The 21,206-nt window shown below is 40.7% G+C and overlaps 1 protein-coding gene across 1 annotated transcript in view; it reads left to right on the top strand.

The window, feature by feature from the left end:
* Positions 1 to 19,700, top strand: part of Ndg (Nidogen) — a 527,328-nt gene extending 507,628 nt beyond the window's left edge. Inside the window, exons 36-37 of the mRNA XM_080283492.1 lie at positions 9,317 to 9,435; positions 19,512 to 19,700. Of these exons, the coding sequence (XP_080139618.1) occupies positions 9,317 to 9,435; positions 19,512 to 19,648 (256 nt within the window). The 3' untranslated portion in view covers positions 19,649 to 19,700. The remainder of the gene's footprint in view (positions 1 to 9,316; positions 9,436 to 19,511) is intronic.
* The last annotated feature ends 1,506 nt before the right edge of the window (positions 19,701 to 21,206 follow it).

Raw genomic sequence — 21,206 nt, 5'->3', positions numbered from 1 at the left:
ACAGTATCATCCTTAAACAGCAATACAGGAAGTTTCCAAATGCTGCCCTGTCTAATAAGGGCCGGTCCAACATCTGCTGCTCCACCATGTATCTCTTTTATAACCCCATCCATGTATAGATTAAACAGGCGTGGAGACATGACACATCTGTGTTGTGCTTCAATCCAACATTCAGATAGAAAAAGTCACTCAGTTCACTATCCACATGCACTGCAGCCTTAGCACCCTCATACATACTCTTCACAGCATTCAACAACTTCCCATGAACTCCATATATTCTTAACATTTTCCACATTCAGTGTCTATCCAATCTGTCATATGCCTTCTCCAGATCCATGAAAGCTGCATGCAAGTTCTATCCCTTCTCTACAAACTTTTCCACCAAAGACCTTGGGATAAATATCTGATCTACACAACCTCTTCCCTTCCTAAAACCTCCCAGTTCTTCTCCAGCTAATTCCTCTGTCATTTTGCCATCTCTGTCATTAACCCTTTGGTGTTTATGGGTGCAATGCAAATTTCATGCACTCATAACCATTTGACGCAGGCGGCATCTGCACACGTTTCAACCGCTCATTACCGTTCGATGCCAGTTGAATGAAATGGCCCCTTTTTTTTTTGGTTATGGAATGATTTCCTGGCAAGAACAAAGCACTGCTTGCGTCCCCGTATATCCCTCCGCTTCGCCTAACCCACTTCGCACCCAGTGTCGCCCCACTGCCCTAGTCAGTGTGCCATGAGCCTTGCTGAAGCGTAAGATAATTTCCTTTCGCATTGTGTAAAATTGGCCCTAACTGACCTACAATAATTCTTTATACACCAAAATGTAGCTGAATAAATTCCCTATAACTTCTGAGTAACATTTACCATAAAAATTATATTTCTGTGATAAGTACACTAAAGTAAAAAAAAAAATAAAAGGCAGAATTTACATTCGGCTGATCTTTTTTACAATACAGTACCATAAGCTAGTACAGTTATTCAGGATTATGGTGAAAAACAATTATAATTATCGAAGCATAAATAAGGATGTGAGGATAAATTGTTTATGAACTATCGAGTGCATGGGAATAGCAAGGTGTCAGAGGGAGGTCTCTCAGTGTGTGGCCTTGGGCACCAAGGCCTGCCTCCTGAGTACTTGCTCACGGTAGGATACAGCCTACGTCGAATGGTTACGAGAGGGTTAAGTGTCCTTCTGTATACATTTCTTATTACACTAAAAAGACAAATGCTTCTGTGAATACCACACACTTCTTTTTCCCCTCTTCCTTTGTACAGGGGAAGAGTTATACCTGACTTTAAATCCTCTGGGACTCTACCTTCCTCCCAGGTTAGTCTGCACAGGTTCCATATTCATTCTACAATTATCTCTCCCCCATGCATCAGCATTCACCACACACTCCATTAATTCCTGGGGCTTTCCCCATTTTGACTTTCATCATTGCTTCCACTACTTCCATCTTACTGATCTCATCCTCCCCTCTCCCAGCCATTCCTCAGCCACTTGTACTTGAATTACTTTCATTCTTGAGAAGCTGAGGATCAAAGAAAGTGCAAATTGATGCAGGACCAAAGTACGGGGGGAGTTAGAGTCAGTGAATTGGAATGAAATGGATCTGGACAGCCTATGGAATGCATATAGGGATTGTTTGGTTAGAAATGCTAAAGCGGTGTGTGGTGTGGCAAGAGTAACAACAAAGAAGAAAGATACAGCATGGTGGGATGAAGAGGTTAAGAGAGCAGTGGAGGAAAAGAGGAAGTGGCTAGAGTGGTTACGGAACAGGGGTTCAGTTGAAATAAGAGCTGAATATATTGAGAACAAGAAGCACATAAAGAGACTAGTGAAGAGGAAAAAGGTGGAGGTAAGTGATGTTTCAGGTAGAAAAAGGAATGCAAATTTGAAAATAGAAAGTTATTCTGGAAAGAGGTGTGGAAATTGAGAAGCGACATTGGAAAGAAATGTGAAAGTGTGAAGGATGTAAGTGGTAGATTATTAACCCTATTAACCCCTAAAGTCTGCAAATCTCCAGGCCTGACTGTCACCCAAGCCGCAAAAAGGCATTAATTTTTCGTCTTTCATCAAGGTTAAATTTTCAGTTGCCAATTTGAAGAGCTTGAATTTACACACCTGGAAATGCCACTCTCAGTCCCACAGGCCTAATGGTTACCGCACAATTGACCATCAAATATTATATAATACAGTAGTTACCCATCGCATCTGAACGAAACTATGAAAATTGTGGCATATACTCATTTTTCGCCCCATAACCTTACAAAAATTACCCACAGCAATATGAAACATGTGCCCAGGTGTGAAACAGGGTGTATGAGTGTGCATAAAAAGGGGAAAAAAAAATTACCTTTGCATGCAAGATAAAAATATAACGATTCACAGAATATGTAAATCATTCAATAAGACAAATATTTATACATGTATTGAAGTGTATAAATGAAGAAAATCCATTATGATAATATAAATATATGAAATAACAGAACAAAAAATAAATTGCATGTCATGTAAAAATGTTAGATTCTGCATGTAAATAATAAAATAAAATACACGCATGATATATAAAATGCAAAAAAGCCTGTATTGATGTGTGTAAATGGTTGAACAGCAGAAATAATAGTTTAAAAAAAATAAGTTGCAGGTACCGTTAAATCACAAAGGCTTCCCATAAAAAATGATGGAAAATTGGTAAATTATACAAGGAAACTACAGTATATTCTTTGGCTAATAACCATACATAAATAACTAATAATAGATGTTATGTACATTCCATGGCATAAAACAGGTTGAGGGTAATAACTTGTAAGTCAATGATGCAGTGATGTGGTGTTTGGCTTGCATGATTTGGGTGGGAAGTGACAGTCAGACAAGGAACCAATGGGGCAGAGGGAGATGTAGTGGGTGTGGGGGGGCCCAGGGAGGTGGAAAGGATGGGGGGGCCTCAATAGGGAGGAAATATGACTGCTACACCCCCCAAAAAATGGTATACTGTAGAGGGGGGAGATTTGGGTGGGAGGAGACAGTGAGAGGAGGGTCCAATGGGGCAGAGTGAATTGGAGAGATGGCCAAAGAGGGGAAGGGGCCCTCCCACCACATCTAGGGGTACCAATCATGCCAGACACCACCAGATATTGTTGTTCCCATTTGCTGGCATCCATTTATGTCATCGAAGAGGCATGGCAACCTCTCCCCAGTTTTTTGTGGCTTCGACTAAATCGATGTCAATCGGGCTGAACAGACCTTGTCTAAAACTCATCGATCAGTGATGAACTGTCTTTGGGGGTTAACCCATGGAGATGAAGTAAGGACCAGATGGAAAGAATATTTTGAAAGCCTGATGAATGTGAAGAGAGAGAGCAGAGCTGCTGTAAATATGATTGGTTTTGGGGATGTGCAGAGAATGCATGCAATGATAGGAAACATGACTTGCACAGGTGAAGAATGCTGTGAAATGCCTGAAAAATGGGGAAGCAGCTGGGGTTGATGAGGTGTATGGAGAGATGATGAAGTGTAGTGGAGAGAGCAGAATGAAGTGTTCGTTGGAGGTATGTAAGAAGACTTGGATGAGTGAAACTGCCAGCAGAGTGGAAAAAGGCTGTGATTGGACCCAGTACAAAAATAAAGGTGAGCGAAGTGAGTGCAAGAATTATCGTGGGATAAGTTTATTGAATGTGGTAGGGAAGGCATATGGAAAAATTATTATAGACAAAGTAAGAGTGATATCAGAAGTCCTGGTGAGTGATGAACAGAGTGGCTTTAGGAGTGGCAGAGGATGTGTGGATCAAATATTTTCAGTAAGACAGATAGTGGAGAAGGCTTGTGAGAAGGACTATAAGGTGTTTATGGCATTCATGGATCTGGCAAAAGCATACAACAAAGTAGACAGAAAAGGATTGTTGAAGGTTTTGCATATGTACGGTGTAGATGGTAAACTGCTAGGTGCTGTCAAGAGTTTTTATGATGGTAGTGAAGCCTGTGTAAGGGTAAATGGGCATCTAAGTGAATGGTTCATGATCAAAATGGGCATGCAGTAAGGTTGTGTGCTGTCCCCATGGTTATTTAATGTATAAATGGATGGGGTGATGAGAGAAGTAAAAACGCGAGTAATGGAGAGAGGGATTGCGTTGGTAATGATTTGAGATGGATGGAATGTCACAAATTTGTTGTATACTGATGATGCATTACTACTTGCAAATACTGGACAAGAACTTGGTAGACTAGTGCAGCATTTTGCTGATGTCTGTGAGTGTCCCGGCTTGAGAGTAAATGTAGAAATGAGTAAAGTGATGGTTATTGAGAGAGAAGGTAACTCCCAGTGTGATGTTATAGTGAATGGAGAGAGAGACTGGAATTGGTGAGAGAGTTCAAATACCTGGGTACAGTGCTAGAAAAGAGAGGAAAATGTGCAAAAGAAGTGGAAAGTAGAGTGACATAAGGAAGGAAAGTAGCTAGTGCAATGAAGGCCTTGATAAAAAACATGGGCTTTGAGTGTTGCAGCTCCCTGCCATTGTCCCTCCTGTTGACCTCAAGAACTGTGCTTCTTTGCTTACGCCCTGCCTAGGTAAACTCTTTCGCCTTTGTCTGTCAACTTGTACCCTTCCTTCATGCTGGTAGTTTGCCCTCATTCAGCCAGTCTCAAAGAAGGGTGACCATTCCCAACCCTTTAACTATTGCCCAATTGCTTTAACATCCCATGTCTCAAAAGTTTTCAAGTCTATTCTTAACAGAAAAATTTTAAGGCATCTTTCCTATCATAACCTTCTTTCTGATCGTCAGTATGGGTTGCGTCAGGGACGCTCCACCGGTGATCTCGCCTACCTTTCAGACTCCTAGTCATCCTCTTTTCGGGACTTTGGCAAAAGCTTTGCCATTTCACTTGACATCTCAAAGGCTTTCAGTTGAGTCTGGCATAAATCTTCAATATCCAAACTGCCCTCATAGGGTTTCTATTCTTCTGTTTGTGTCTTCATCTATAGCTTCCTTTCTGGTCATTCTATAGTTGCTGTTGTAGACGGCCATAGTTCTTCTCCTAGATCTATCAACAGTGGTGTTCCTCAGGGCTCTGTCCTATCACCTACTCTGTTCCTTTTATTCATCAATGACCTAAGCTGTACATCTAACCCTATCCATTCATATACTGATGATTCCACCCTTCATTTTGCATTCAGTTCTCGCAATGTCCATCTCAGCAGTTACTTCAACAAACAAGGGATGAGTCTATGGCACACGTAACATCTGACTTGACTCGTACTGAGGTAAAAATACTCTTGCTGTTTTTAATGCTTTGAAGACACAGTTCCACAGGAGTACTCACTAATGTTTAATAATATCCAGCTAAATCCTTGGGGTTTCTTTCTCTCGGGACTTATCATGGAATGATCGTATTACATCTCTTGTAAAATCTGCCTCCAAGAGATTAGGTGTGCTAAGCCGACTCCGTTCCTTCTTTGCCCCTGCACAATTGTTGACTCTATACAGGGGTTTTATCCACCCCTGTGTGAAGTACAACTCTCATGTGTGGGGAGGCTCCCCACATACAGCTCTTCTCAATAGGGTGGAGTCAAAGGCTTTTCGTCTCATTAACTCTTCCCTTCTTACTGACTCCCTTCAACTTCTGTCTCTTTGCCGCAGTGTTGCATCTTTATCTCTTTTCTATCGCTACTTCAATGGTCACTGTTCCTCTGAACTGTCTGCATGCATTCCTCCACTTCTATGTCGGGCACGTAGCACCCGCCTAGCAGCAAACTCTTACCCCTTTTCTGTCCAACTCTCTAATGCAAGAGTTAACCGTTACTCCCAGTCCTTCATTTATGCAACAACTCTGGAACTGTCTCTCTCTGTCTGTATTTTCTGCTTCCTATGATCTCCAGTCTTTCAAACGCAGTGTGTCCAGGCATCTCGAAATGAATGGATCTTGAATTTGGCTCTCTCTTGTATTTTGTTTTTCTCTTGGAAGGAACAGTTTTGCAGGCTCATGGCCTTTGGTTCCTTTTTCCTCACACACACACACACACACACACACACACACACACACACACACACACACACACACACACACACACACACACACACACACACAACACACACACACACACACACAAAAGTGGTGGTCAGAAAGTCCACTCCCCCAGCCTCTGTATATTCTTGCATCCATTACATACCTTCTCTTTCTGATTATAATTTTGGGGGAAAATATTTTAGCACTATGACAAGAGAGTTTAATGAAGGGAAGGCTGTGAAAAATACTTTCACACTGAGGAAGTGTACATGTAGAGTACAGTATTAGTAAATATGCTCCCAAATGTGGAAGCATATTCAAGAAACAAAAAGAATGGTGTAATGATAAATGTAGAGTAGCAGTTTAAAGAAGAAACAAACATTGAATTTAGTAAGGAGAACTAAATCAGCACGGGAGAGATATTTTAGAAATGATTACGTTAGGATTAGAAGAGAAGAAGCAGTTAAATATGAAAAGAATTTAATGGATAAGTGTGGAAGTAATCCAGATATAAACAGTAGAATGAAAGTTAAAGATAAATTTTTAAGATTAAAAGATGATGGTAATGAATACGAAAGAGAAGAATTGTGAGATTTTAAATGAGAAATTCCAGACAGTATTTGTAAAGAAAGTGGAGTTTCTGAGATCAGAAATAAATAATGGGAATGTGGTAAATAAAAAAAATGAGGTTAAATTTGAATCTGATGAACTTTTGGAGTTGATGAAAAATGTGGATGTAACCAAAATCATGGGACCCAATAACATTTCTGGCTGAGTAATTGAGGAATGTGCTGAAAAGCTAGTTTCACCAATATATGAGATAAAATGTTCTCTAATGGAGGGAGGTTTGCCAAGGATTTGGAAGAGGGCAAATATAGTACCAATATATAAGAGTGACAGCAGGGAAGACCCAATAAACTATATACCAGTACTTATATATAAGAGTGGCAGCAGGGAAGATCCATTAAACTACAGACCAGTACTAATATATAAGAGTGGCTGCAGACCCATTAAACTATGGACCAGTACTAAAATACAAGAGTGGCAGCAGGGAAGACCCATTACATCATAGACCAGTGTCTCTTACAAGTATTGTTTGTAAATTGTGTGAAAAATGCATAAGGGAGAGATGGATTGCCCATTTAGAAAAAAATAATAACCTCTAGGCAGTTTGGTTTCAGAGAAAGTACTTCATGTATCACAGACTTGCTAAGTTTTTATGATGGTTATTAATGTGTTGCAGAAGAGGGGTGGGTGGCTGGATTGTATTTATTTGGATTTCAGGAAATCATTTGATTGGGTGCCACATGAGAGGTTGATTTGGAAATTAATGGTGGTGGCATAGATTGTGTTTTATTGAAATGGATGAGGAGTTGCTGCACTAGCAGACAGAGAACTAAGAACTATGATTAGAGGCAAATTTTCAACATAGATGGAACATAAATGGAGTGCCCCATGGAGCAGGTTTAGCCCCCATTATGTTCCTGATATATGAAAATGATATTACCAGTGAAGTTCAGTCATATTTGAATATGTTTGCTGATGATCCAAAAATCAAGAAAATTGTTGATGAAATTTTGTTGAGAGTTGCAGGAAGTTTTAGATTAGCTGCATGAATGAATCAGTTATGGAAGATTGATTTTAACACTAGTAAGTGTAATATAATTGAGATTTGCATAAGAAAGAGAAGACCAAATTGGGATTACAAAATGAGAAACAAAGTTGTCAACAGAGCTAATCAGGAGAAAGATTTGGGTGTAGTACTACAGCAGGAATTATCACCAGAGAAGCATATAAATAACTAGTGGAGCATATAATTCATTGAACATAAGAATAGCATTTAGTTATTTGAATGAAGAAATGCTAGGTAAATTGATCATGACAATGATAAAACCAAAAAGATTGGAATATGCTGCCGTGGTGTGGTCTCCCCACCTTACAAAACATATAAAGAAATTAGAGAAAGAGCAAAGAGCAGTTGCAAAAATGATACAGAGCTTAAGGGATTTGCAGTATGAAGGTTGAAATTGATTACATTACAGGAAAGAAGAGATATGATAATGATGTATAAGTTTACACATGGTATAGAGAATATTGATAGAGAAGATCATATCGTAATGGATGAGGGGAGAATGAGAAGACAGTTTTAAATTGAAGGTAGCAACTTGCTCAGGTGAGGTAAGAAGATTTAGTTTTCCAAATAGAAGTATAACCAAATGGAATAATTTGGACAAAATGTGGTTTGTGCAAAGATTGTCCATGCTTTCAGAGCAAAATTGAATAGTTATAGCATTGGAAGAAGAGCAACACAAGTTTAACTAAAATCCTTTAGAACACAAATAGGTAAATATGCACACACACACACACACACACACACACACACACACACACACACACATGAGAGAGAGAGCAAGAGAGAGAAGCACTGCACAGTACATGGTACACTAAGGTGTGGACCTAACATCAACAGTTCAGGAAACCTGTGGGACAACCCCATACGGGCAGTTGCTTTTCTGCAGTTGCTGGGTCTGTTCAGTCACACAAAGTGGGGTTGAGCAATAACAACAACCTCACAGAACACACATCATCAGCCCTGCAAAATCCACTCAATAGATACAGTATTTCTTAAAGCAGTAAGCACTGGTGAAACCTTTGATGCCATCCCTCAACACAGTAATTTCTAAGATCTACAACACAAACATACAGAACAACACCAGAGCTGGCTTGCCAACTCCTTATCTAGAAGAGAAGAGCATCGATGTTACAGTCCAGGGCAAGCCATCACAAACATGAAATTTCCCAAATGGAGTTCCTCAGGGCTTTGTTCATTCACCTATAATGTTTACCCTTTACATGCATAACAGTCACATACCCCAACAACCCACTAACATTGTCTGATATGCAGATGACATTATCATAACATCCATGCATCACATTGCAGACACAACCTGTACACTGCAACAAGAATACTTCAGCATACTTCAGGCATTGGTTGAGACAAGGTAGGGAGTATAGGAGGTACAAAGCAAGTGTAATTTGAGAGCAGAAAATTATAAATATTGATTTTAGTATGGAGAACATGATGTAAAAAAAAAAATGTTGGTGATGTATTCAGACAAAGAGAGCAGAGACAATTTTTCAGCATATGGTTAGGTACATACAGGAGGGTTTTAGGGGTGGAGAGGAAATTTGAAAAGAGGAATATTATTAATGACTTTGAACACTTATAACATTGATGGTTCTTTTTCCTTACAGTACCAAGTTTCACATTGAACATTTATAATAGTGGGAGTTCTCTTTCCCTGCAGTACCAAGGTTCACACCGTAGACAGATATTCAGGCTTGGAGTCCCCTGCCCGAACTCCACCGCTGGGAGGCTCTGGGAGGCTGTATGGTATCGCAGCTGTGCCACCTGCATGTCCACCAGGTCAGCTACTTTCACATTGTTCAAGTTTGGTCGTGTGAGTGATAAAATGGCTCATAAGTTTGAGTAAGATGAAGCAGTGCAGTTTCAAAGTACATTATGTAAGTATTGGATGGCTTATTTATACATACAGTACTAGGACGTTTCTTGTAGTATGTGGCAATAGGCAGATATAAGAAAAATTGCAAATACAACAAACTGATTGGGCTACAACCACCAAAAATAAATGAATTACAAGCACCAAAAATAAATGAATATATAAAATAAAATAAAAATAAATTCTAGAACAACAAGAGGTGGGAGGGCAGGGGGGAAATCTGGTAAACACTTTTGAGGAGTTTGGTGGATCTATTCTGAGTGTTGGACTTGCATTGGAGAGCAACTTTTATTGACAAGAATGATTGACATCAATACTTTTGGAGAGGCAAAGATTCAGACAGTTGTTGTTGGCATGCTGCTTGCTAAGCATTGGGTGTACAAGTTGTTGGAGATGATGTAAGTGAATGCAAGCAGTATAGTCCTGTACTTATTAGTTAGTTGATAATTGCATTCTGTTAGTTGCACCAGGGAGTTACTGTGGTTCAGCGGCACCACACTCATCTCGCGATATGTGTGTGTGTGTGTCCTGAGTTTAGTGTTTAAAACCCAAGCTGTGGCAGATTTTTTTTTTTTGTATGCAGAGAAGAAGGAACCAAAGGCCAGAAGCCCACAAGATCATTCCCTCCAAGAAAAAAACAAAAACAAGATAACAGCCAGATTCAAGATTCATTCATTTTGAAATGGCTGAACACATGACGTTTGAAAGACCTGAGGTCATAGCCAGTAGGAAATACAGACAGAGGAAGACAGTTCCAGAGTTGACATGTTGTATACATGAAGGACTGGGAGTAATGGTTAACTCTTGCATTAGAGAGTTGGACAGAAAAAGGACGAGAATTTGTTGCTAGACGGGTGCAATGCGCCTGCTGTAGTGGTGGAGGAATGCAGACAGACAGTTCAGAAAAGCAGTGACCATTATATATAGTGGCAGTAAAAAGAGATAAAGTTGCAACAGTGTGGCAAAGAGATAGAGGTTGAAGGGAGCCAGTGAGAGGAGGAGAGTAAGTGAAGCAAAAAGTCTTTTACCCCACCTCATCGAGAAGAGCTGTATGTGGGGAGCCTCCCCACACATGAAAGTTGTACTCTACATGGATAAATAAAACCTGTGTATAAAGTCAACAACTGTGCAGGGATAAAGAAGGCCTGGAGTTAGCTTAGCACACCTAATCTCTTTGAAGCTGATTTTACAAAAGTAAATAGATGTTTGATGTGGGTACTGGTATTATGACCTTTCACATGCATTCATATGTTTGCACTCTGTTAGTTCAGGCAGAGACTTATAGACTGACAGACATAACTCTCCATCACAACACTTAAATTTTTCTAGTCATGACAACACTTTAACTTGCATTACTGCCTATACAGACACCCCTTCATCATTTGTGCTCACAAGCATGGGTAAGGGTTAATTCTGGCCAGCACTATCCTTCCGGGGAGAAGGTATAGTCCCGCTGTGAACCTCATGTGGAATGTTGCTGTTCCAGTTGAATTGGAATTCACTTCCACGACGGGTATTTCTGTTTTACACTCCTGGTATATCATTAAGCTTTTTTTCCTTTCTACCTCCTCTCTCCATTTGTTTGTATCCCATATCAGTGTTCTTCTATTCAGCTGGTTTTTAGTTAATGTTTCTCTTGTTTAGGCTTACTTCTTCTACGAATTGTTTTGTCACTTAAATCCACTTTATATTATTTTCCTCACTTGATCTTGTCATAATCATCTAAATAAGCTCATATTCACTGTTCTTAAAATTTTTTATATATTGGATTCTTACATCAATAGCTCTCTTTTCGTGCTTGATGCTCGAATTTCTCCCCTTAATGTACAGTTTGATGCACATTATGGAGCTCCTAATAGCTATCTAAATACTGCATTTTCTATTCTTTGTAGTTTTTCTGTTTCCACTTCTGTCATATTTATTGCATTTATTCCATGTAGCACTGACGGAGCTGCAAGGCTTGATGGATGAGTTTGGGAGAGTGTGAAAGAAATGGAATCTAAAGGTGAATGTAGGGAAGAGTAAAGTTATGGTCTCTGAGGGAGGTGAAGTCAATGACTGTACAGTGAGATTGGATGGAGAGGAAATGGAAAATGTGGATACGTTTAAGTACTTGGGGAGTGTGATGAGTAAGGATGGAGGTTTGGAGGGTGAAGTGCTTGAAAGGGTACAACAGTGAAGAAAGGTTGCTGGTTCCTTGAAAGCAGTGATAAGAAACAGGGAAGTGAGCATGGAAATGAAAACGTTATTGCATGACAGTATTGTGATACCAACTCTAACGTATGGAAGTGAAGCTTGGATGTTGTTGGAGGGACATAAGTCAAGAGTGAGAGCAGTGGAAATGAGTTATTTAAGAGGAGCATGTGGAGTCACATGGAGAGACAGGTTGACAAATGAGGATATAAAGGAGCATTGTGGTGTGGCTGTGGATGTGATAGGAAGTGTTAGGAGGAACACACTGAGGTGGTTTGGCCACGTGGAGAGGATGGAGGGTGAGAGACTGACGAGGAGAGTGTGTGTGAGTGAGATGGAGGGGGGGAGAGGTAGGGGAAGGCCGAGAATGAGATGGAGGGATGGAGTGGAGAGGTATATGAGAGAGGGGGGTTTAAGTTGGGAGCAGGGCAGTGAAATGGCGGGGGACAGGGCGACGTGGAGGCAATTTGATTGTGGCCACCCCGTACAGGATTAAGGTGTCTGGCAATAAATAGATAGATAGCACTGACGGTAATGCAATATTCTTCCAGTACTTTTTTCCAATTAGTATTTTGTTGCAGCTCTTTTGCTATTATAGAATATGTCATATTTTGCTAGTCTAGTTGCTTTCTCCATCATGTTTTGTGTTTCGTTTCATATTGTTTTTAAAGGCTCCAACATGCTTGCATGCCTCGGCCTTGGTCACCTAATGACGGCTGTCCATGCTGCACGATCTATTGCAGCCTCCCTGTTCAGTCCCATAACCTTGAGGTCACACTTAATGACCTCATCCCATGTCTTTCTCGGTCTACCCCTCATAACCCCATCCCCAATATTAACACTTCTCACCATCCTCACCCTGTCATCATCCCCCATCCTCTCCACATGCCCAAACCATCTCAATCTACCTCTCCTCATCACAACACCAATACACTCCAGTCCCATCCTACCTCTGAACTCTTCCATCGTAGACCCAGCCCCCCCAGACCTTGCACGCAGGGACGCACTACACATCCACCTAATTGTCATTTCTGTATGTCTGAGCCTGCAAATATCGTCCTCCTTTACTGCCCAGTTCTCACTACCATACAGCGTTACACTCCTAAAACATGCTGCATACAAAGACCCCTTAGCACGTAGGGAGAGTCCTCTCAATGTCAGGAGAAGCAAAAGCTCCCTGAACTTCTTCCAACCACTTCTCACTCTAGCCACAGAGCTAGCTCCAGCCCCACCTCCAGCACACAACATGTCTCCCAAATAACAAAACTCTTTCACATACTCGAGTGATTCACCAGCAAGTTCAATCCTTTCACGCCTGACTGTCTCCACCTGCTCTCCCCAACACACCGTACACATAAAATCAGCATTATCTCGCAGTCTACCTCTGATACCGCTACATCTCTTGTGCACCCATTTATCACAAACACAGCACAAGATGGAATTACTTCCCATGCCCTTGTGGCAAATTGCACATGGCCACTCTCCCTCATCTTTGACAGTACCGCCACCAACCCTAGATATCATCACTTGTTTAATCTGCATTTACCCATAAGCCCTTGTGCCCCATACCATCTCTCCACTTCCTAAACCTTTCCTCTGCCTCCCTTTTGTTCTCTGCAATCAACACCAAATCATCAGCATACATCTCCCATGGGAGTCCGTTTCTGAATTCATGTGAGAGAGCTTCAAGGACCATAATAAACAACATGGGACTCAAAACTGACCCCTGATGCACACCAACATTCACAAAAGACTCATCACTTAAATCTCCATTCACTCTTACCTGGGTGCAAGCACCCACATACATAGCCATAACCACCCTACCAGCCACTTCTCCAAGCCAAGCTTTCTCATTACCCACTTCACCACCTCTCTAGGGAGTCTGTCAAAGGCCTTTTCCAAATCAACAAAAACAAAATACAGATCCCTTTTCATACCAATATATTTTTCCTGAAGCTGTTGAACAATGATTATGGCATCAGTGGTCCCCCTGCTTGGCATAAACCCAAACTGCATCTCATCAGTATTCATTCTTTTGCTAATCATACCTTCTAGAACTCTCTCCATTACCTTCATTATCTGATCTAAAAGCTTTATACCTATATAATTTCCTCTTTCCAGGGCATCACCCTTCCCTTTATACACATATACAGTTACACTCTTCAGACAATCGTCTGGGACAACACACTCATAAATAATCACATTTATCAGGTCAGTGACTAACCTCACCCCTATGTCTCCTGAGGCCTTCAGCATTTCGGCAGTCAACCCAGACACACCTGCTACCTTCCCCACCTTCATCCTGCCTATTGCCTCACTCACAGTAGCAGCATCAATCAAAGGCCAAGGGCCAAACACTGGATCTGCTGGCTCCAAACCTTCCCTGACCCAGTCAAACTCCTCATTCAACAACTGGCTATAATGCTCTCTCCATGCATCTTTAGTATCCTCACTGTTCACCACTACCCTTCCTTCATCATTCTTCACACACTGCACGCCTGTAATATCCCGATTATCCCTCTTCATCTGATTTGCTACTTTAAATATCATAGTTTTCCTTTCCCCATGATTTAGGTTATCAAGTAAAAGTCTCTGTGGCTCAGACTTCGTCCTGTATACATCTCTTCTAGTCCTACGCATTGCAGCCAAGTATTCCTCCTTGCAGCCACCCTTCTTCCATTCCTGGAAAAGCCTTCTTTTCTCCTTAACTGCAGCTTCTACACCCTCATCCCACCACCAAGTTACTTTGTCTTGGTGGTCCTCTTGTCCAACTGCATATTACATCAGTAACTCTCAAGAGATTGTTCTTGAGGGCTCTGTACTGTTCATTAACGCTTCTGTCTCCGGCTCCCTGTTCAGCCACCACTCTCCTCATCTCGCTATAGAAGGCATCCCTTACTACTTGGTTTTCCAGCTTCCATATTTTCCTCCTAGGTACATAAGTCCACTTTTTCATCACTTATTCTTTAAGCACTATATCACAAATCAATAGTTTGTGCTGCTGCATACACTCCTCACTTCCTATAACTTTTTGTGTGTCTTAAAATAGTTCCTTGTGTTGTCTATTGTGATTTCCAGGTATTTTATCTTTTTACACTTATTCCTTCAATTTCATCTGGTTGTTCCTTCATATTGTGTATTATAATGTTACTCTTATTTTTTGTTTATATCGAGTCCATATTTCCTGGCTACTTGTCATTCTTTTAATACTGTCCGTTGCTGTTTCTCCTGAATGTGCCATCAAGAGCCCATAGTCAGCAAAAAACAGAAGGTCTATGTTGATCAGATGATTGTGGAATCCTATATTTTTGTTTTCCATTTCCTTTGTAATTATGTACATTATTATGGTATGACAACTCTAAACTGGTGGCTAGGGTGTGGCGCGAACCTCTGTACAGTGTTGCTATGTTTCCCAAACCCGCGATGTGAAATGTCCGTTATGCATGTAAAAGGCATCACAAATACGATAAACACATATGAATGCAATGTTAACGTGTGTACAGTATTGTAATATATGAAAGAACAGTAAACTTATTATGCATAAAATATTTATACGGCAATACAGAAACGTTGCATAAATATTTTACAGTGTTGCTATAAAAAATGTAGTCACATTGATTGGCTTTTACTGTATTTCTGGGGTGGGTAATAATGTCACAGTTATGATTATAAGATAATGTGCTGGAATATACTGTAAGTAAAAATATGCCAATTTCTTAGCAAAAAAATAAATAAATAAATAAATTAAACCCTCATAAGCGGCAACACTCACACGGACCCAGTCTAACCCGGCCAGAGCTTCTTGTGGGAGGGAGGGAAGGATGGAGAGGGAGTGATTGAATGAAAACAAATTATGGCGCCGCAGCAGCAAGGTCATCTGGCGACATATGTAAAACAATAATAAATATTTTAAAATATAATTATATATAATAAAAACAAAATAAAGAAATGAAAGCATAAGTTTATAAGTCACTCATAAAGGAAACAAAATTCCCCAGGGTGATGCATACTCCCCCCAGGAGAGAGAGAGAGAGAGAGAGAGAGGGAAGGCAGGCCAGGGTTGAGTGCATTGTAAAGCTGAGGGAGAGATGGAGGAAGAGAGGAAAGAAAGGAGGGAGAGAATGATTGAATTAAAACAAATGATGGCACAGCAGCAGCGAGGTCATCTGGTGCCATATGTAAAACAATAATAGTTTTAAATATATTTAGATATAATAAAAACAAAATAAAGAAATGAAAGCACAAGTTTATAACAGCCACTCATAAAAGAAACAAAATTCCCCAGGGTGACACACATCTCCCCCTGGGAGAAAGAGAGAGAGAGAGAGAGAGAGAGAGAGAGAGAGAGAGAGAGAGAGAGAGAGAGGTATTGCGAGTATGGAAAACATGGCAACATTGTACAGAGGTTCATGCACACCCTAGCCGCCAGTTTAGAGTTGTCATACCATAGCTTGAATAATAACGTTGATGCCGTGCATCCTTGTTTTATACCACTTGAAATCTGTATTTCTTGGTTGATATTTCCATACTTTATTACTATTTTGTCATCTCTATACAGGCTTGCAATGTCATCTCTTATTTTATAGTGGAACTTGTGTGTCATCAGCGTTTCAATTATTTTCTTTCTCTTGATGGAATCATATGCCTTTTTAAAGTCAATTGATGTCACAATCAGGGGTTTCTTCATTCTGTAGCTTTCTTCTATACAGTATTCCAGTATTAATATATTGTCTTCCAATCTTCCTTCATGTGTAAATCCAGCTTGAGTCTCCTTGTTTTTGCCACTGTTACCTGCGAAACTTGAAAAATGTGCAAATGACGAATCTCGCAGTTGCAAAACGTGTAAACACGTCGTCGGGAGTTATCATGACAAAACGTTGCAACGTGTATACACATTGATGGGACTGTCTATCTATCTATTGCCAGACGCCTTAATCCCTTATACGGGGTGGCCACATACAAATTGCCTCCATTGCACCCTGTCCCCCACCATTTCACTGCCCTGCTCCCAATTCACACCCCCCTCTCTCATATACCTCGCCATTCCATCCCTTCATCTCTTCCTTGGCCTTCCCCTCCCTCTCTTCCCCTCCACCTCACTCACATACACTCCTTGTCAGTCTCTTACTCTCCATCCTCTCCACATGGCCAAACCACCTCAATGTGTTTCTCCTAATGCTTCCTATCTCATCCACATCCACACCACAATGTTCCTTCACATCCTCATTTGTCAGTCTGTCTCTCCATGTGACTCCACAGGTTCCTCTCAGATAACTCATTTCCACTACTCTCACTCTTGACTTGCATCCCTCAACAACATCCAAGCTTCACTTCCATACGTCAGAGTTGGTATCACAATACTGTCATGTAATAACTTTTACTTCCATGCTCACTTCCCTGTTTCTTATCACTACCTTCAAGGAATCAGCAACCTTTCTTCCTTTTTGTACCCTTTCAAGCACTTCACCCTCCAAACTTCATCCATCCTTATTCATCACACTATCCAAGTACTTAAAACATGCTCACATTTTCCATTTCCTCATCATCCAACCTCACTGTACATTCACTGACTTCACCTCTCTCAAAGACTATAACATTACTCTTCCCTACATTCACCTTTAATTTCCGTTTCTTACACACACTCCCAAACTCATTCACCAAGCCTTGCTGCTCCCCTTCGTCTTCACCTAACAACACAGTATCATCTGCAACAACAGTACAGGGAGTTTCCAAACACTGCCCTCTCTCCTTAGCACCCTCATACATACTCTTCACAGCATTCAACAACTCCCCATATACTCCTTATATTCTTAATACTTTCCGCAATCCTTGTCTATCCACCCTGTCATATGCTTTCTCCAAATCCTTGTAGGCCGTATACAACTTCTTTCCCTTCTCTAGACACTTTTCCACTAAAGATCTAAGAATGAATATCTGATCTACACAACCTCTTCCCTTCCTAAAGCCTCCCTGTTCTTCTCCAACTAATTCCTCCATTATTTCCCTAACTCTGTCAATGAGTATCCTACCATACACTTCTCCTATTATACTAATAAGACAAATGCCCCTATAATTACCACACACTTCGTTTTCCCCTTTCCCTTTGTACAAGGGAATAATTATACCTGACTTGCAATCATCCGGGACTTTACCTTGCTCCCAGGCCAATCTGCATATCTTCCACATCCATTCTACTACCATCTCTCCCCCATGCTTCAGCATTTCACCACACACTCCATCAATTCCTGGGGCTTTCCCCATTTTGACTTTCTTCAATGCTTCCACAACTTCCATCCTACTGATTTCTTCCTGTCTTCTCACTTCCCTCCTCCTCCTCCTCCTCCCAGCCGCCATTCCCCAGCCACTTATACTCGGATTACTTTCATTCTCTATGTTCAACAAGTCATTAAAGTGCTTTCTCCATCTGCTCACTTATTCTCCCTTCTCAACTAGTAATCTGCCATTTTTATATTTCACTCCTCTACTAACTTCATTGCCACCCTGTCTGACTCTCTTTACCTCTTTCCAGAACATTTTCTTACATTCCTTCGACTTGACACTCAAATTCCTTCCAAATTCCTGATCCACTCTCTTCTTACTCTCTCTTACTAATCTTTTCACCTCTCTCTTTCTTTCTACATATACTCTCTCTTCCGTCTCTCAACTTCTTCCATGCCCCTATTTCTCATCCATTCATTATATGCTGTCTTCTTTTGTGCCACAGCCTGTGTCACCTATTCATTCCATCATGCTGTTCCTTGCACCCCTTTTTGTTTTCTCTTCACCCCACACACCACCTCACATGCTGCACATATTTCCTGTGTGAATATCGTGCACACACTTTCCACGTCCCCCATCTGCTCCAGTTCATATTTACCCAATCGTTCCTCCACTTCTCTCTTATATTCTGCCTTTTTCTCATCCTCTTGTAACTTTTCCACTCTACTTACATCTACTCCTTCCCCCCGTCCTTCCCTTCTTCTATTTCTCCATTTTACTTGGACCTTGATTCTGACCACCACTTGGTGGTGGTCAGAAAGTCTACTCCCCCAGCCTCAATATACTCTTGCATTCATTACACGTCTTTGCATCCTTTCATCCACACAGGCATAATCAATCATTGCCTTCCTTTCATTCAGTTCACCACCCACCCTTCTCATCTTTCGCCATGTATACCTGTGGATCATTTTGTGCCTGAAGAGGGTATTGGCTATCACCAAACCCCTCCTGGCACAAATGTCCACTAAAGCACTGTCATTCTCATCTATCTCAGCAGGCGGGATGCCTCGGGTTAATGTTGGGTGTATTAGTGAGGTGGTGCAGAAAAGTAGATTAAGCAGTGGTGCAGCCATGTCTCCACAAACTAGGGGACTTAAGGTTGGGCCAAACCCTATTTTAGGGTTGGGGGGTCACAGCTACACAGTTTGTACTCACCAAATAATCCAAAATCTCTAAAATCTCTAATGGGGGGCTAAGGATCTAATTGAGGGGGCCTGGACCCCCTCCCCCCCGGGTTTCCCCGTAGCTGTGCCACTGATGCTAAGGTAGTTTAAACCTATTGAAAGAATGTATGAGTAATTGGTTGATGCATTGCACAAAACTGATTTTTAGTAGTGAGAACTTTTGCAGAAATAAGTAAGAAAATGTCATGAATTACTGATAATTTTTGCAGGTTTAGAAGCACGACTTTGATCAACTGTCAGATCAAATAAACTTTACGTCTACTTAACTGATATTTTCAGCTGGAATACTGTAGGTGTTATACTTAAATTCTTCCTCATCTCCCCAGTGTCCAATGTGTGTGGTGTAAGTGGTGGTGCTTGTCCCGCCACGTACATATGCCTTCCCAACGGTCGTGGGGGCAGGACCTGTGCTTGCACCAGTGAAGACCTGCAGGACGGCTCTTGTAATGACCTTTTATACTGAATCAGATTCACCTTGCCTCAGCACAGTGACAGTGGGAGGAAGACATGTTATTATGGTGAATATGCAACCTAGAGATAATGAACAGAATTATGCTTTAACCATGGCTCTCCAGCTGTATATGTTATAGAGGGTGCTAAGCTGGTTAAAAATCGGTTCTGTTCCCTAAAGGTACATACAGAAGTATGTAGACACTACCCAGATGTTTTATGCTTTTATTAAAAATCGGGTCTGTTCCCTAAAGGTACATACAGAAGTATGTATATACTACCCAGATGTTTTATGCTTTGATTAATAATTCATGACTATCAATAAGGCTCCAAATGTAACTTAGTGAAGTACAATTTTTATTATAAACATCACCTGGCTTTTTAAGGTGAGAGCAATAGGTCATAACACGAATGCTGCACATTGTATATGAAAGTTGTGATGGCTTTGAAGGAAGTGCAGTAATTGTACAGTAAACAGATATTGTAATATAGTAGTAGAATCTAAGTGTAAAATGAGATGATAAGCTTCATAATGCAGGTAGTGTTTCTTATAAATTCACCCCCTTGGCAGTTTAATTATAATAAGTTTCTGAAATACATTATATTGTATAAAGCATTAATGAACGTAAGTTTATTTTAATATGCTTTGTTGTATGCAGTCATCATTATCTTAAAAGCATATTGTATCATTTATTAAGATTTTATGTACATATTGCCAGGTAATTTTGGATGTCTTTTCTCCATCATCAGAATCCACTTGGAATTCTAGTTACCATAGTTTAATGAGTATAGCTTGTTGAGCTGCACCTCCATTAATCCAACTATGTGCTTTTCAGTTTATTCTTGTTATTGCCAGATGATTTTTTTTTTTTCCAACATTGGAAAATCTTTCATATTGAATGGGCATATGAAGGCTTTATCTAACCCCTTCCAGTTAGGAAACTAAGTCTGCTGGTAGCAAGAACAGTCTGTCTCTTTTGCCAGACACCTTAATCCCATAAGGGGTGACCACAAACAAATCACCTCCATGTCGCCCTGTACCCTGCCATTTCACTGCCCTGCTTCCAGCACACATCCCTCTCTCTCATATACCTCTCCACTTCATCCGTCTGTCTCATCTGTGGCCTCCCCCCTCCCTCTGCCCCCCTCCACCTCACATACACTCTCCTCATTAGTCTCTTGCTTCATCCTCACCACATGGCCAAAGCAGGACTATTACTGTACTTAAAAGATGCTGTAGTTAAGTGGATAACAAAATTTAGTAATTTTAGGTTGTTAATATTTCCAAAGCAATACAAGGTGAGGGATTTAAATTTCTTGTAATCCGCATAATGTAAGGAAGTGTATTGAAATGTCTTTCACTGGATATCCATTTCATCAGAATGCATTCTTTACTGAGTGAATACGATTAGCAGGTAAAAGTTGAGGATTCTCTTTTTATTAATTCTTTACCAAATGGGCATGGCCTTTCCACATTTCCTGTTGAAATGAGTATTTCACATGTTACTTGTTATTATTCCTGGATTACCACAGCTACTGGGGATTTTTATAAACTTACCTCTGAAAGCTGT

This window comes from Coenobita brevimanus, chromosome 97 (genome assembly GCF_032717465.1).
Source record: "Coenobita brevimanus isolate Jiangsu-jjx chromosome 97, ASM3271746v2, whole genome shotgun sequence".
Lineage (NCBI taxonomy): Eukaryota > Metazoa > Arthropoda > Malacostraca > Decapoda > Coenobitidae > Coenobita > Coenobita brevimanus.
This window is presented reverse-complemented; position numbering and strand designations above follow the sequence as displayed.